Source organism: Micromesistius poutassou (assembly GCF_964030765.1).
Source record: "Micromesistius poutassou genome assembly, chromosome: 16".
Classification (NCBI taxonomy): domain Eukaryota; kingdom Metazoa; phylum Chordata; class Actinopteri; order Gadiformes; family Gadidae; genus Micromesistius; species Micromesistius poutassou.
In genome coordinates, this window is record NC_140286.1 from 3,692,563 (window position 1) to 3,707,262 (window position 14,700).

General features: G+C 49.1%; 1 protein-coding gene across 1 annotated transcript in view; it reads left to right on the forward strand.

The window, feature by feature from the left end:
• rem2 (RAS (RAD and GEM)-like GTP binding 2) overlaps positions 1 to 13,493 on the forward strand; it is a gene marked incomplete at both ends in the record, with an annotated part of 26,670 nt that extends 13,177 nt beyond the window's left edge. The window contains 2 exons of the mRNA XM_084481438.1: positions 4,690 to 4,867; positions 13,171 to 13,493. Of these exons, the coding sequence (XP_084337564.1) occupies positions 4,690 to 4,867; positions 13,171 to 13,493 (501 nt within the window). The remainder of the gene's footprint in view (positions 1 to 4,689; positions 4,868 to 13,170) is intronic.
• Positions 13,494 to 14,700: the final 1,207 nt, after the last annotated feature.

The window sequence follows — 14,700 nt, forward strand, 5'->3', positions numbered from 1 at the left end:
AGAGGAAAGGAGAGAGAGAGTCTTGACAGAGAGTGGGTCAGGCAGAGGTGTATGGTGGGAGAAAGATAGAGAACTAAAAAAGAAAGAGAGGGTAAGAGGGCGAGAGAGAGAGAGAACCTGTCTGGTGTGAGCAGAGCGGGTGATGCAGAGACCTGATGTAAAGCCTACGTACTTTGTTCTTGCACTCCCCCGGGGCCCTCCGTCACTCTGCCAATCGATGTTCCTTCTGTCTCCTAGTCTGACTACCTCCATAGTTTAGTGTCTCTCTCTCATACCTCCTCCTTCTTATTCTCTTCCTCTTTCTCCTCTTACTCCACCCCCTCCTGCTCCTCCCTATCCCCCTTGTCCTCCTCTACATCCTCCTCCTCCGCCCCCTCCTCCTTCTCCTCCTCCTCCTCCTCCTCCTCCTCTTCCTTCTGCTCCCCGATCTCCACCCCTTCTCCTCCTCCCTCTCCCCCTCCTCCTCCTCCTCCTCCTCTCATCCTCTTCCTCCCACTCCTCCTGCTCCACCCCCCCTCCTCCTCCTCCTCCTCCTGCGACTCCTCCAGTCTCTCATCCTCCATCCTTACCTACTCCAACTTCCCACCCTCCACCCCCTCCTCCTCCTCTTCCTCCCCTCCTCCTCCTCCCCCTCCTCCTCCCCCTCCTCTTCCTCCTCCTCCTCCACCCCTCCACCCCCTCCCACCCCCCCCCCCCGCACTCCTCCTCGTCTCCCTCCTCCTGCCCTCCTCTCTTCCAATCGTCCTCACCCCCCTGCTCTCCTGCCAGGAAGCTCTGCATGAACTTCCTGCTTCCACTGTCCAATCGTATCCCTCGTCGCTGCTTGAGAAGATGTGAATTTTTCAGGCGTGCCGTTCCCTGGAGGGTTTAAATATTCACCTTCCGGCGACTTGGATGTAGGGCATGAGCACATACTGGCACACACCGGCACACACACACACACAAGCAGGCACACACACATGCACCAGCACACACATATGTGCGCACACACAAAGACTGGCAAATCTGTGGGTCCTTATCTGGGTTCTATTTAGGTCACAAGCGTTGCATTATAATTCTGTTACCAGTGGTCAATATTTGATGATGTTATTGCGACTGGCATGGCCTAGCGAACGCTATGTGAAATGTAATCTACATTCCAGAATTGTAATCTACATTCCAGAATTGTAATCTAGAATTGAGAATTTGAATATACAATCTAGAATTGTAATCTAGAATCGAGAATTGTAATCTAGAATCGAAAATTAGATTCCAAAATATAGGATTAAAACCTAGAATCTGTCTTTATTTATGCATAACGGCAGCTTGATGGATAGAAATAGATACCTTTTTATCATCTAAATCTATTCATCAATCTGCCCGAACCGTTATGCTTAACGGCAGATTGATGGATCAAAATAGATACCTTTTTATCATCTACATCTATTCATAAACACAATGAGCTATAGTAGTACATGAATCGTAAATAATGAGCTAATTAGGCACTAATTAGGCACTGACTGCAATCAGCATAGAAAATGACTTGAGCATAGCCAATCACTGCTGGGCCCCAGCATCACGACTCCCTGTGGGATGGTTCTATAGATAGTGTTGGCACTGCTTGACTGGCCGAAGCATTCCTCTACAGCCAACATACCGCTTAGCCTCAGTGACGTGTTTACCTTCCTCTGACCCCACCTCCCCTGTCCTACTAGCTAGTAGCACACCTCTTCTCCTTCTCTCTCTTCCTCCATCTCCATCCCTGACTCTTAGTCATTTTCTGTCTCAATCTGTCCCACTTTCTGTGTGTCTCCTGCTCTCTCATCCTCTCTCCCCCAATCTGCATCTCTCTCACCCTCTTTTAGACTTTTTATCCGTCTTCCCTCTTTTTTTTGTCATTCAATCTGGTGGATCAACCTCCATGTCTTCCGCCTAAAACATAAATTGTGTCTCGCTTTAGCCTCGCCGTCCTCCTGGAGCGATATTTATAAAGATATCGTCAAAAAAAAACGTCCAGGAATAACCAAACCCAATAAAGAGGATTCATGAGCACACAGACACACAGACTGGGACAAGCGACAGACGCTAAAGGAGAGAGAGAGAGAGAGAGAGGGAGGAGGGGATGAAGTCAGAGAGAGAGAGAGAGAGAAAGAGAGAGAGAGAGAGCGAGAGAGAGATGATGTCAATAGGAGAGAAAGCAAAACAGAAAATAAGCAGGAAGAGAGACTGAGAGAGGCAGGAAAATAGAGAGATAAGGAAGACATGGCCGGTGACCTTTAAGCCAGGCGTCTTTCTGGATGTCTGGGCAGTTTAATGAAGCTGTTGACGGGCCGCAGCCCCACCGGGACAGCGCTCGCCGTGGTGAAGTCATGTGTGAGATACGGCGCTGTAGCTCTCAGTGGGACAAATTGAGTTGAGACTCGCCCCGTCGCCCCGCAGTGGGTCGGTAGGGATGTGCTGCCCGTCCTGCTTTGATTTCTCCCCTCACGTCACTCAGTACCATTACAATATGCTGTCAGTAATGCTGTCAGTACCGGTACACAATGCTGTCAGTAATGCTAATGCTGTCAGTACTGTTATAGTATGGCGTCAGTGATGGTGTCAGTACCGTTACACAATGCTGTCAGTACCGTTATTGTATGGCGTCAGTAATGGTGTCAGTACCGTTACACAATGCTGTCAGTACTGTTATAGTATGGCATCAGTAATGGTGTCAGTACCGGTACACAATGGTGTCAGTAATGCTGTCAGTACCGTTATAGTATGGCGTCAGTAATGCTGTCAGTACCGTTACACAATGCTGTCAGTAATGCCGTCAGGACCGTTACCATATGCTGTCAGTACCATTACACTATGTTTCAGTGCCATTGTTATATGTTGTCAGTACCATTACATTATGTTAAATACTTAAAGTGATTTAATTATGGGTTGTGCATGTCATTAATGAGAAGGTAAGGCATCTTTCTCATGAACGTCTACAGGTGTGGATATTGGGATCAAACCCAGTACCTTTTGGCCGGTAGTTCTTTTCTGACCTCAGTGACCACTCAAAGTGCTTTGCATTGAATGTGATTGTATTGATGTGTATTTCAATTTATTTTTACAATGTTATCATACTGTCCATAAAACCAAGGAGCATGTTCTTGTTGCTCCTCCCCCTTCCTCACACCCTTCAGGAGATTGCATCCATCTGCACTCCACTTAACTTAATGAACTGTGTGTGTGTGTGTGTGTGTGTGTGTGTGTGTGTGTGTGTGTGTGTGTGTGTGTGTGTGTGTGTGTGTGTGTGTGTGTGTGTGTGTGTGTGTGTGTGTGTGTGTGTGTCTGCATGGACTTGTGTGTGTTTCTGCTTGTACCGGTATGCATATATGTGTGTGTATGGGTGCAAGTTCAAGTTTTTTTTATTTGTGAAATTCACAACATAACAGGCAAGCAGTCATAGCTGGCAATGACATTGTTGTGTGCCAAGCTCTCCTTAACAATGCAAATAAATGTAATAATTGTTTTTTAAATAGTATAAAAACGTTTTTACACTGCTAAATATGCCTGTCTTATGCCCGCCTTTTTCCCGGCATGGTCCACGCGTTTACACTGACCGAGGTAATATACCAGCCTGCGTTCGCACTCCAATTTACCCTCTCGACCCTACACATATCAATTTTGATGTAAATGCGATTAAACAGATTTGTGGTCCCAGGGTGTGAAAATTGCAGGGCGTGCCAAGCCGCATTTTTACACTGCAAAAAGGGAAAAAAATGGAAAAAGAGTAACAAAGAAAAAAAAAGTTCAGTAAAAAATAAAATAAAATAAGAATATATGAACAATATCTGTACAGTATATATAAATATGTATGTACAATATACAGTATATATAACAATTAAGTGTCTGATTAAGTCAGTATCTGTAATGCAGTGGCATACAGTGTGCAGTAGTAGTGCAAAAATATTGTGTGTGTGTGTGTTGGGGCGGGCTTGATCTTAGGCTTAAGAGTTCAAGAGTCTTCAAGCTGTTCTTGAGCCTGGTGCTTCGTGTCCTGGCGCTCCGATACCGTCTGTCCTGACGGCAGCAGAGTGAACAGTTTCTGGCTAGGGTGGCTGTGGTCCTTGAGAATAGCCTGAGCTACGAGCGTAGAGGTCCTGAATGGATGGCAGATCAGACCTGGTGATGTGCTGTGCAGTTGTCACGTCAATCTGCAGAGCTTTGCGGACGTGGCCGTTGTCATTTTAAACAGAGGGCTTCTGTTTTCCTGGGTAAAGGAACAATGGTGGTCCTCTTGAAACGTCTCGGGACTACAGATTGTTGTAGGGATGTGTTGAAATGTGTGTGAATACATCTGCCAGCTGGTGTGCACACGCCTGGAGTACTCTGTCGGTTTACCTTTTGAAGGATTTGCTGCACACCTCTGTCCTCAATATTTCCAGTGGGCAGCAGGGGTCCCGGGCCAGAGACATCTCCACAGCAGGGGTGGTATGCTCAACGAGTGCATAAAAACAATTTGGCTCGTCTGGAAGAGTTACAGACACCTGCTCAACATTGTTGGTTTTTCCCTTGTAATCCATAATGGTCTTTAATCTTGTGTGTGTGTGTGTGTGTGTGTGTGTGTGTGTGTGTGTGTGTGTGTGTGTGTGTGTGGATGTGGATGTGTGTGTGTGTGTGTGTGTGTGTGTGTGTGTGTGTGTGTGTGTGTGTGTGTGCGCGCGCGCGCTACAGGACCTGTCCGGGCTGCAGTGTGACGTGTGTGTGCTGGTGTTCTCGGTGACGGACCGGCGGAGCTTCCACCGCACGGCCCAGCTGCGTCTCCTGCTGCGGGAGTCGCTGCCCACCACGCCCATCATCCTGGTGGGCAACAAGAGCGACCTGGTGCGCTGCCGGGAGGTCAGCACCGAGGGTAGGCAGGGGGGCGGGGCCTCCGCACACACACACACACACACACATACACATGCATACACACACATGCATATACACACACACACACACACACACACACACACACACAAACATATACACACACACACACACACACACACACACACACACACATACACACATACACACATATACATACGCATGCATACACACACATGCATATACACACACACACACACACAAACATATACACACATACACACACACGCACACACACATGCACGAGCACACACACAAATGCACAAACACACATGCACGAGCACACACACACAAGCACACACATATATACACACACACACACACACACAAATGCACAAACAAGTGCACGAGCACATATACGCAAGCAAACAAATCCACCCACACACACGTGTATGAGCACACGCACACACACACCATAAGACATACACACACACACACACACACACAGTTTCATACACACACACACACACACACACAGTTACATTATCACACATGCAAACATGTAGAGGTCTACACATTATTGGCGTAGAAACAAAAAAAGATGTACACAAACGACACCAACACACTCTCACACACACACACACACACACACACACACACACACACACACACACACATCCACACACACACACACATCCACACACACACACACACATACAGCACCAGACAAAATTGGGTGCATATAGAGACGGAAAAACATTCCCGCAAACATCACAAACACAGGTTCAAAGACACACTCCACTGATCTAGTTCAAAAGTGGTCCTTAACAGAGCAGACAAGAATTTGATTTAATTGGTTGTCTCGTAGCGCTATCCTTGCTCTAAGCCTGAGGAAGCGTGTCCGGGATTATTGAGTTTGTCTCTAAATTGGAGCATCTTTTGAGGTCGTCGTGTTTACGAGCATCGACACAACTCTTTAAATACCCTCATCGATGCAAAACCATAAGATAAGCATCAACTATCTCCTGCTTGTCTCACATACACACACACACACCCACACCCCCCCCACACACACACACACACACCCTCACAGACACACACACACACACACACACACACACACACACACCCACACACGTACCCTCACAGACACACACACACACACACACACACACACACACACACACACACACACAGACACCCACACACGTACCCTCACACACACACACACACACACACACACACACACACACGTATCCTCACAGACACACACACACACACACACACACACATATACCCTCACAGACACACACACACACACATCTGCCCATATACACACAAACACATATACATAGACACACACACCACACACACAGACAGATACATACCCTTACACACACACATGTCCATACACACACACACACACACACACACAAATAACCAAAGAAACACAGTAATTCCCCAGATGGCCAACGTTGATCGCACCAAATGGCGTTGTGGCTCCACCATGTCCTCATCTCCTTTCATATCAACCATATCTCCTGTCTGTATCCATCTGGGGATTATTATCATCCTGCTGTACCCCTTCTCTACTGTATTGTGCTCTATTCTCTACTGTACCTGTAGTGTAATCAACTATACCTATACTGTGTACTGTTCTATACGGTACCTTTTCTGTACTACTATTGTGCGCCACTGTACTCTACTATACTGTACCTCTACTGTAACTACCTCCATTGTACCTCTACCTTACTCTATTGCACCCCTACTTAACTCTATTGTACCTCTTTTGTACTCCACTGTACCTCTCCCAGTCTAAAGCCCTCCCCCTACGCCCATGAGACGAGAAGCCGGCAGCTTTGCTCCTCCATCAGCTCAGTCAATCTCTTTCCTCTCCACACGTGGACAATAAACCCAGGATGAATGCTTTTCCCAGACAAATCTTCTTATAAAAGAGGGTTGATTTAGGGTGTGATTACGTTGAAGGGCCTGCGCGGCGGGGAACAGTGAAAGCTTGTTGGGCCACATGATTGCCCCCACTACTTCATCTGGGATAAAAATACACCAGGATGTGGCGAGGGTGTTTGATGCGAGCCAAAAACGTTGTGGGTTCAATCCCCAATGTCCGCAGTCTAACTGTAGACATACTTGAGCAGGATTTCCCCTGTCTTAACACCTACCTGCTCATTCCGCACATAGTCCTGAATAACATCACTGTGATCGTTCTCTGAACGAATAAATAGCAACCAAAATAAGTCCGTCCAACCCTTACTAAAGCAGTAGAAACCCCTGCCGCTGGAGGAAGGCTTTTTCGAGGGCTGACTTCAGGGTTTGCTGAGCTCGATGGCTGGTCGCCCCCCACCCGCCCCCGCCTGGTGGCTGAACAACAACAACATGCATTATTTACACATGCAATCCCAGGGCTCCGAGATCTGTTTGGTCGAGGTCAAACCGCCGCGGTAAGCCGGAGCTTTCTGCTCGTCACACGAGAGAACTAGACTGAAATAGACAGCATGGTTTTTTTTTGTTGTACTTTTGTGGTATTCCTAAGAATTGTGTTGTTGAGGAAATATGTCGCAGCGTGTGGTGACGTATTTCCTACACGACCCTGCGTGACGTCTTGCATCTTTTGATGGTTTGTTTCTTTGAACAATAAGTCTCTGGACTCCCGACTGTGGTGGAAGGTTGTGCGGTATCGGCGTCTCAGTTTGTTTCCTTTCAACTGGAAGTAAGCCTTAAGAAAAAGAAAAATGGGGGAAAAAAGAAAAAAATGGGGGGAAAGTACGGCCCTCCTAAAAAAAGTAAAAACTAGAGAGAGAGAGAGAGCTAGTCTAGAGCGAGCTAGTCAAATAGTTTGAAGAGGGAAAGGGAGCTGAATCAGAGTACATTTGATCTAGCTCCACAGCTTTAGCGCTGTACCCCAGCTCTGCGGAGCAGCGTTGCTACATTTGCATATGCAAACAGGTTAGATCCTCTGGTGCTCGGACTGTTCCCAGGGAAGGCTATGAGGTGACACCGCTCCGTGTAGAGAGCCCAGCCTGCTCCACAGCTCTGTGGACACAGCACAGCGATCCGTCTCTTTGCCCCATGCATCTGTGTGAGTGTGTGTGTGTATGAGTTTGTGTGTGTGTGTGTGTGTTCTGGAAGATACCATGTCTCATGGTGGATTATCTCACTGTCAGAGTGGCCCCCTCTTGTCAGTATCTTTCCCTTGCATGGATGGATTGATGCCTGATGCCTGTGTGTGCGTATGTGTGCATGTGTGTGTGTGCGTATGTGTGCATGTGTGTATGGTTGTGTACGCCAGTCCTATGTGTGCACGACAGATGTTGTGCACATGACAGATGTATGCCACGGTGTGAAACAAAAACTCCTTTGAATGCAGGAGAGCAATACACAACCTTTGTGTACACACACACACACAGGCACACACAGGCACACACACACACACAGGAACACGCAAACACACACACAGGAACACGCAAACACACAGAGCTACAGGCATACACCAACACACCAACACACACACACACACAGGCCCGGTCTCCCTGTGCTGTGTGCTTGCTCTGCGTGTGGTAGGGCGCGATAAGGAGGGGGGCGAGGAACACGGGATGGACAGAGGAGAGAGGAGAGATGGAGGGAGGGAAAAGAGTAGAATGGCAGGGGGTGCAGAAATAGTGTGTTTGGGTGATGTGTGTGTTACCTGCCTTTGTCTTTATGTGTGTGTGTGTTTACCTGCCTGTGTGTTGTGTGTCTGTATGTGTGTGTGTGTGTGTGTGTGTGTTACCTGCCCGTGTGTGTGTGTGTGTGTGTTAACCTGCCCATGTGTGTGTGTGTGTGTGTGTGTGTGTGTGTGTGTGTGTTAACCTGCCCGTGTGTGTGTGTGTGTGTTAACCTGCCCGTTGTGCTTGTAGCTGGATGATGAAGGGGTCACATGCTGTTGTTGTGGTTGGGCTTTGTTCTCCACCTCGGGGGCGGGTGTAGCGGTCGTGGCGTACGGCTGTTGTCCACTCCACCGCTGGTCAGGCCAGCAGGAGTTCAGGCCAGGATTGTGTGCGTGTGTGTGTGTGTGTTTTTGTGTGTCAGGGTGTGTGACTGTGTGTGTGTGTGTGTGTCTGTATGTCAGGGCTTGTGTGTGCCGGTGTGTGTGTAAGGGTGTGTGTGTGCCTGTGTGTTTGTGTGTCTGTGTGTGTGTGTGTGTGTGTGTGTGTGTGTGTGCGTATAGAGGGAACAGGAGGGGGTATGAAGGTCCATTTGACCGATTGAAGGAAGGAAGACACGGATAGAGGAGAGGAGGTAGAAGAGGAAGAGAGGAGAGGAAAGGAGACATGGAATAGAGAGAGTGGAGAGGAGAGAACAGAAGAGGAAAAGTAAGGGGAGGACAGGTGACGAGAGGAGACAGGTGAGGAGATGAAATGAGAGGAGAGACGACATGAGAAGAAAGGAGAGACGAGGAGGAGATATGAGGAGAGGCGGATAGGAAAGAAGAGGAGAGAGAAGATACGAGAGGGAGGGAAAGAGGAGAGAGAAGGAGGGATGATACGAGAGGGAGATATCTACCATACCTCTGCTCAGCATTTTCTCTCCTCATGGATCAAGAAGCAGCACGCGGTCAGCAGTATTGTAATTCCGCCGCGCAGGTCATGGATACGCCTATATTTACATGTCGCTATATTTATATCTACATCTCCCGCTTGTATCCGGCGCCACGTCTAACAGAGCGCCGCGGGTTACTGATAGGCACTACGGGGGGGCGAGGGAAGGAGGAAGTGGACACGCATGGGCTTCCTGTCAGCGGTCCTATCCACACAGAGGCGTCAGGGGTCATTGATGCCCGGTAATGGTGTCCCCTCTGTCACTTTTATCTCCCACTTCTCATGGCCCCTCCCCACCCCTCCCTCTCTCTCTCTCTCTGGATCGCCCTCTATCTGAGTCACTCGCCCGTCTTGTGTCGTGGTTTCTCGCTCTCCTTCGATTTCTCTCTCTATTAGCTGAAGTCTCTCGCCCGCTCATTCCCAGGGCCAAACACATATCACTGTCTGAGTGGGAGTGAGGGCTTCATCTGAGTCTCCCTGAGTCTCTCTATCTCTCTCTCTGTCTCTCTCTCTGTCTCTCTCTCTGTCTCTCTCTCTCTCTCTCTCTCTCTCTCTTTCTCTCTCTGCTTAGTCTGCATGTTTTCTCACGCCCACCACTCTTTGGGCCCTATCTTGCGCCTGGCGCAATTGACTTTCTACACCGACGCATGTGTCGTTGCTAGTTTGCACCCGGCGCAAAGCTGATTTTCCCCCGCAGCAACCAGGCGCCACTACACTTGTGCCTGGAGAGGCGTGTTGGCGAAAAGCAAGGGCGCGTTCTGGCGCAAATGATACTTGGTGCTATTTTAGTGATCTAAAAAATGCGCCAATGCAATTGCGCCACTGACCGAAAAATACCTGGTCTATAGCAGATAGCGCAGTTGTTGTTGCTATTTTGACGTGCCATGGCAGGTTGGAACTACAACATAGCCTATGCTTACACACACGTAGGCTATACACAGCGCAAACTATTAACCTGATTTAAATATTATGATGTCAAAGATTATTCATACGTGTGAAACTGCATAGAAATAGCGTGTGGATTGTGGAAACATTTTTTTCAATAGAGCTGCATGAATGAACATGAATGAAGTATAGTAGGAACTCTCATTGGTTTATTGCACGTTACGCCCAAAACACACCTACAGGTTTCAGCCCAACCCATTTTAGATTTGCGCCGGACGCAAAGCTCATTTATCTTGCCGTCATAATAGCAACAGCGCCATAGAACCGCCCACAAAGTACTTTGCGCCTTGACGTCTACGTTTTTGACTGTCTAACTAGGGCCCTTTGTCTCTTCGGTCATCTCACTCTCTCTATTGTCCCCTCTTCTCTCTCTCTTGTCCTCCCTCTCTTTTCCATGTTTGTTTCCTTCCATGCACTCAAATGTCTATCTAACTTGGCTCTCTCTCTCTTTCTCCCTCCCTCCCTCCCTCCCTCCCTCTATCTCAACCTCCCTCCCACCTCCTGTTGGCCCCTGGTGTGTCCTCCGTACCTGCTGACTCCACAGCTGTCAGCAGCACCTGACATGTCCTCATCTCCTCCCCCTCCTTCTTTCACCCGTCTCCTCTCCTCTCCTCCTCTCCTCTCACCTCTTCTCCACAGTGGTGTGAGTCTAGATCAAGTCAAGATGGGGTGACCCAGGAGTGAATCTAGATTAGTCTAGTAGCGTTGACCCAGGAGTGAGTCTAGACTAGTCTAGTATAAAAATAAAATACAATTTTAAATATATTTATGTATATGTATATATATATATATATATACATTTAGAATTATTCCAGAACCAAATACCTGCATTTTTCAGAAAGTATTTGGTATTTGTACTGAAACGATTAGAAAAACTAGACCAATCAATTTATCGACTCCTACTCTTCTCCCTTCTTCTCTTCTCCTCTCCTTCTGTTCACCTATCTGCTCTCCTCTCCTTCTGGTCCTCTGTCTCCTCTCTTCTCTTCTCCTTCTGTTCACCTATCTGCTCTCCTCTCCTTCTGGTCCTCTGTCTCCTCTCTTCTCCTCTCCTCATCTGTTCACCTGTCTCCTCTCTCCTTCTGGTCCTCTGTCTCCTCTCTTCTCCTCTCCTCATCTGTTCACCTGTCTCCTCTCTCCTTCTGGTCCTCTGTCTCCTCTCTTCTCCTCTCTCCTTCTGGTCCTCTGTCTCCTCTCTTCTCCTCTCTCCTTCTGGTCCTCTGTCTCCTCTCTTCTCCTCTCTCCTTCTGGTCCTCTGTCTCCTCTCTTCTCCTCTCTCCTTCTGTTCACTTGCCTTCACTTCCTCTCTTCCTCCTCTCTTCTCCTCCACCCATCTCCTCCTCCCTCCGTTCTGATGCAGTTGAACTTCTCCACTGATCTTCCACAGAGGTGATGGATGAATGAATGAATGAGGTGATGATGGGTGATGGTGAAAGTGCTCCTGGTTCAGTTTGGACAGTCTTGCCTTGTTAGCTGCTCCCAACAGCTGCTTCCTGTCTGCTTGGCCTGACACGGTCTCGACATACTGTAGAATCATGTGTCTGTGTGTCTGTTTGGCCTCCACCCTGCTGACCAGCTGGGGGGACAGTCTGTTCAGGACAAAATGTCCGCCCCACAGTGGCAGTTATTATTTTCCCTTATCCGGTGGAATCACAGTAAGGGGAAAAGAGCTTTTGCCATTTGGACCATCTGACAAGATTATAGATTATACCTCACCCAGTGTGGACACTTACCTTTAGCTTCTCTCTCTCTCTCTATTTTTCTCTCTCCGTCTTTCTCTCTCTGTCTGTCTGTGTCTCACTCTCTCTCTCTCTCTCTCTCTCTCTCTCTCTCCCATTCTCTCTCTCTCTCAGTCTGTGTCTGTCTCTCCCTCTCTGTCTGTCTCTCCCTCTGTGTCTGTCTCCCCCTCTCTCTCCCTCTTTGTCTGTCTCTCCCTCCCTCTGTGTCTGTCTCTCCCTCTGTGTCTGTCTCTCCCTCTCTATGCGTCTATTTTTAGTTGGGTGAGGTCACCCAGGATGTTAATCTCTGGTGTGTAGTGAGGGAGTCCAGAGACTAGTGGCTATTTGCAGAACCTCCCATAACATTCTACAATCTACTCCTCCTCCTCCTCCTCCTAGCCCTACTCCTCTTCTCCTCCTCCTCCTCCTCTCCTCCTCTGCTTATTCTTGTCTTCTTCCTGTATCAGATAAGAAGATACTGATACAACATGCGCTTCTCAGCTTCCTGCCTCTCCTTCTTCTCCCTCTTCTCCTCTTTTTCTTTGTCTTCTTCCATTTTCTCCTCCTCCTTTCACCTCTTCCTTCTCTCTCTCTTTTATTATTTGTCCTATTATTTTTTTTTCTTCTCCTCCTTCCTCTCTACCTCCTCCCACCTCTACTCATCCTCCCTCTTCTCTTCCTCCTCCCTCTGCTCATCCTCCCTCTTCTTCTCCTCCCTATCCCCCTCTCATCCCTGTCCTCTTCTCTACCACCTCTCCTCCACCTCCTCCTTCTCCTTCTCCTCCTCCTCCTCCTCCTCTTCCTTCTCCTTCTCTTCCCTATCCCCCTCTCGTCCCTGTCCTCTTCTCTACCACCTCTCCTCCACCTCCTCCTCCTCCTTCTCCTTCTCCTTCTCCTCCTCCTCCTCCTCCTCCTCCTCCTCTTCCTCCTCCTTCTCCTCCTCCCTATCCCCCTCCCGTCCCTGTCCTCTTCTCTACCTCCTCTCCTCCACCTCCTCCTCCTCCTCCTCCTCCTTCTCTTGCATCAGAAGAATGTATTCAACACACTAACGCGGTCCCATTGAGCCAACGCCTCCTTTGTCTCCGCAGAGGCTCACTCCAGCGCCATGATGTTCGACTGCCTCTACCTGGAGCTGTCCGCCTCCCTGGACCACGGCACGGGGGAGCTGCTGGAGAGCGTGGTGCGGGCCGCCCGGGGCGACTGCGTGGGCCCCGGCTGGACCGACGGGGACCCCGGATCGGGCCGCAGGGAGAGCCTCACCAGCAAGGCCAAGCGCTTCCTGGCGGGCCTGGTGCCGCGCTCGTACGGCCGCGACCGCGACCGCGGCCGCTACCGCGAGATGAGCCGCCAGCGCGGCAGCAAGATCCTGCGGCAGAAGTCGCGGTCGTGCCACGACCTGAGCGCCCTGTGACGTGCCCATTCCCCCGCCCCCCCAAACCAGCCCCCCCCCCCCACCCCCCGCGCGGGGAGCGCAGGAACACACGGCCCGTACATGCACTGGAACACACACACACACACACACACACACACACACACACACACACACACACACACACACACACGCACGTATGCATTCACACACACACACACACACACACACTCACACACACACACACCTATATGGATTAACTCACACACACACACACACACACACACACACACACACATCCATTCATGCATATACTCACAGGCATGCATGTATATGTACATATATTAATACATACATGCATCAATGCATACATACGTATATACATACATACGTATATACATACATACGTACATACATACATGGCTTTGTATGCATAGTACACTCACACACACACACACACACACACACATGCATACAGGGGACCCACATACATACGTACACATGCCTATTTTTGAACACGGCGAGTCATATACATCACACACGCCGGACTAAGACCATGAGAGGAGGGGAGGACAGGGAGGGAGGGCGGAATAGAGGGAGGATGAATCAGAGGAAGAAAGGGAGGACAGTTTGAGAAGGAGGAGGGAGACGAGAAGAGATTCAAGAGCTGCAAGGGGAAAGAAAGGGGGAGAGAGAGAGAGAGAGAGAGGGAGGGAGAGAAACAGAAGACATTGGTCTGAGCTGTGCTAAAAAGTCCCAAGTCCAGCAATTAGATATCAGCAGAAGGACAGAGAGTTATATCGATACAGGGACAAAGAGAAGCCCAGAGGGAGCCAGAGGTTGGGTACAATAAGCCCTGATGCCATTTTCGATGAACGGCGGGCTGCTCGTTAGCCCTGATGATTTTAAATAGCGGGAGAATGGGAGCAGGAGGAGAGTTTCATCAAACAGCCGAATGGATAGATTGTGGGGACAAAATTATGGGGACAAAATGGCAGCGACGGGGGAGAGAGAATCGGGAGAAACCAATTCACACGTGAACACGCACCCCAGTGACTGATTATGTAGAGAGGTGATAGCCATCAGACAGCAAGCTATTCCCCCGCTAGCTCACAACTCTAGAGAGGGAAGAGACAACAGGCGACGAGGATAACCACCCTAACAAAGACACTTTCTGAAAGGTGCACTAAAGGTGGACCGGCAGTGCTGGCAGCGGCTATCTACCACAGTGAACCCAAACTGTTTACGC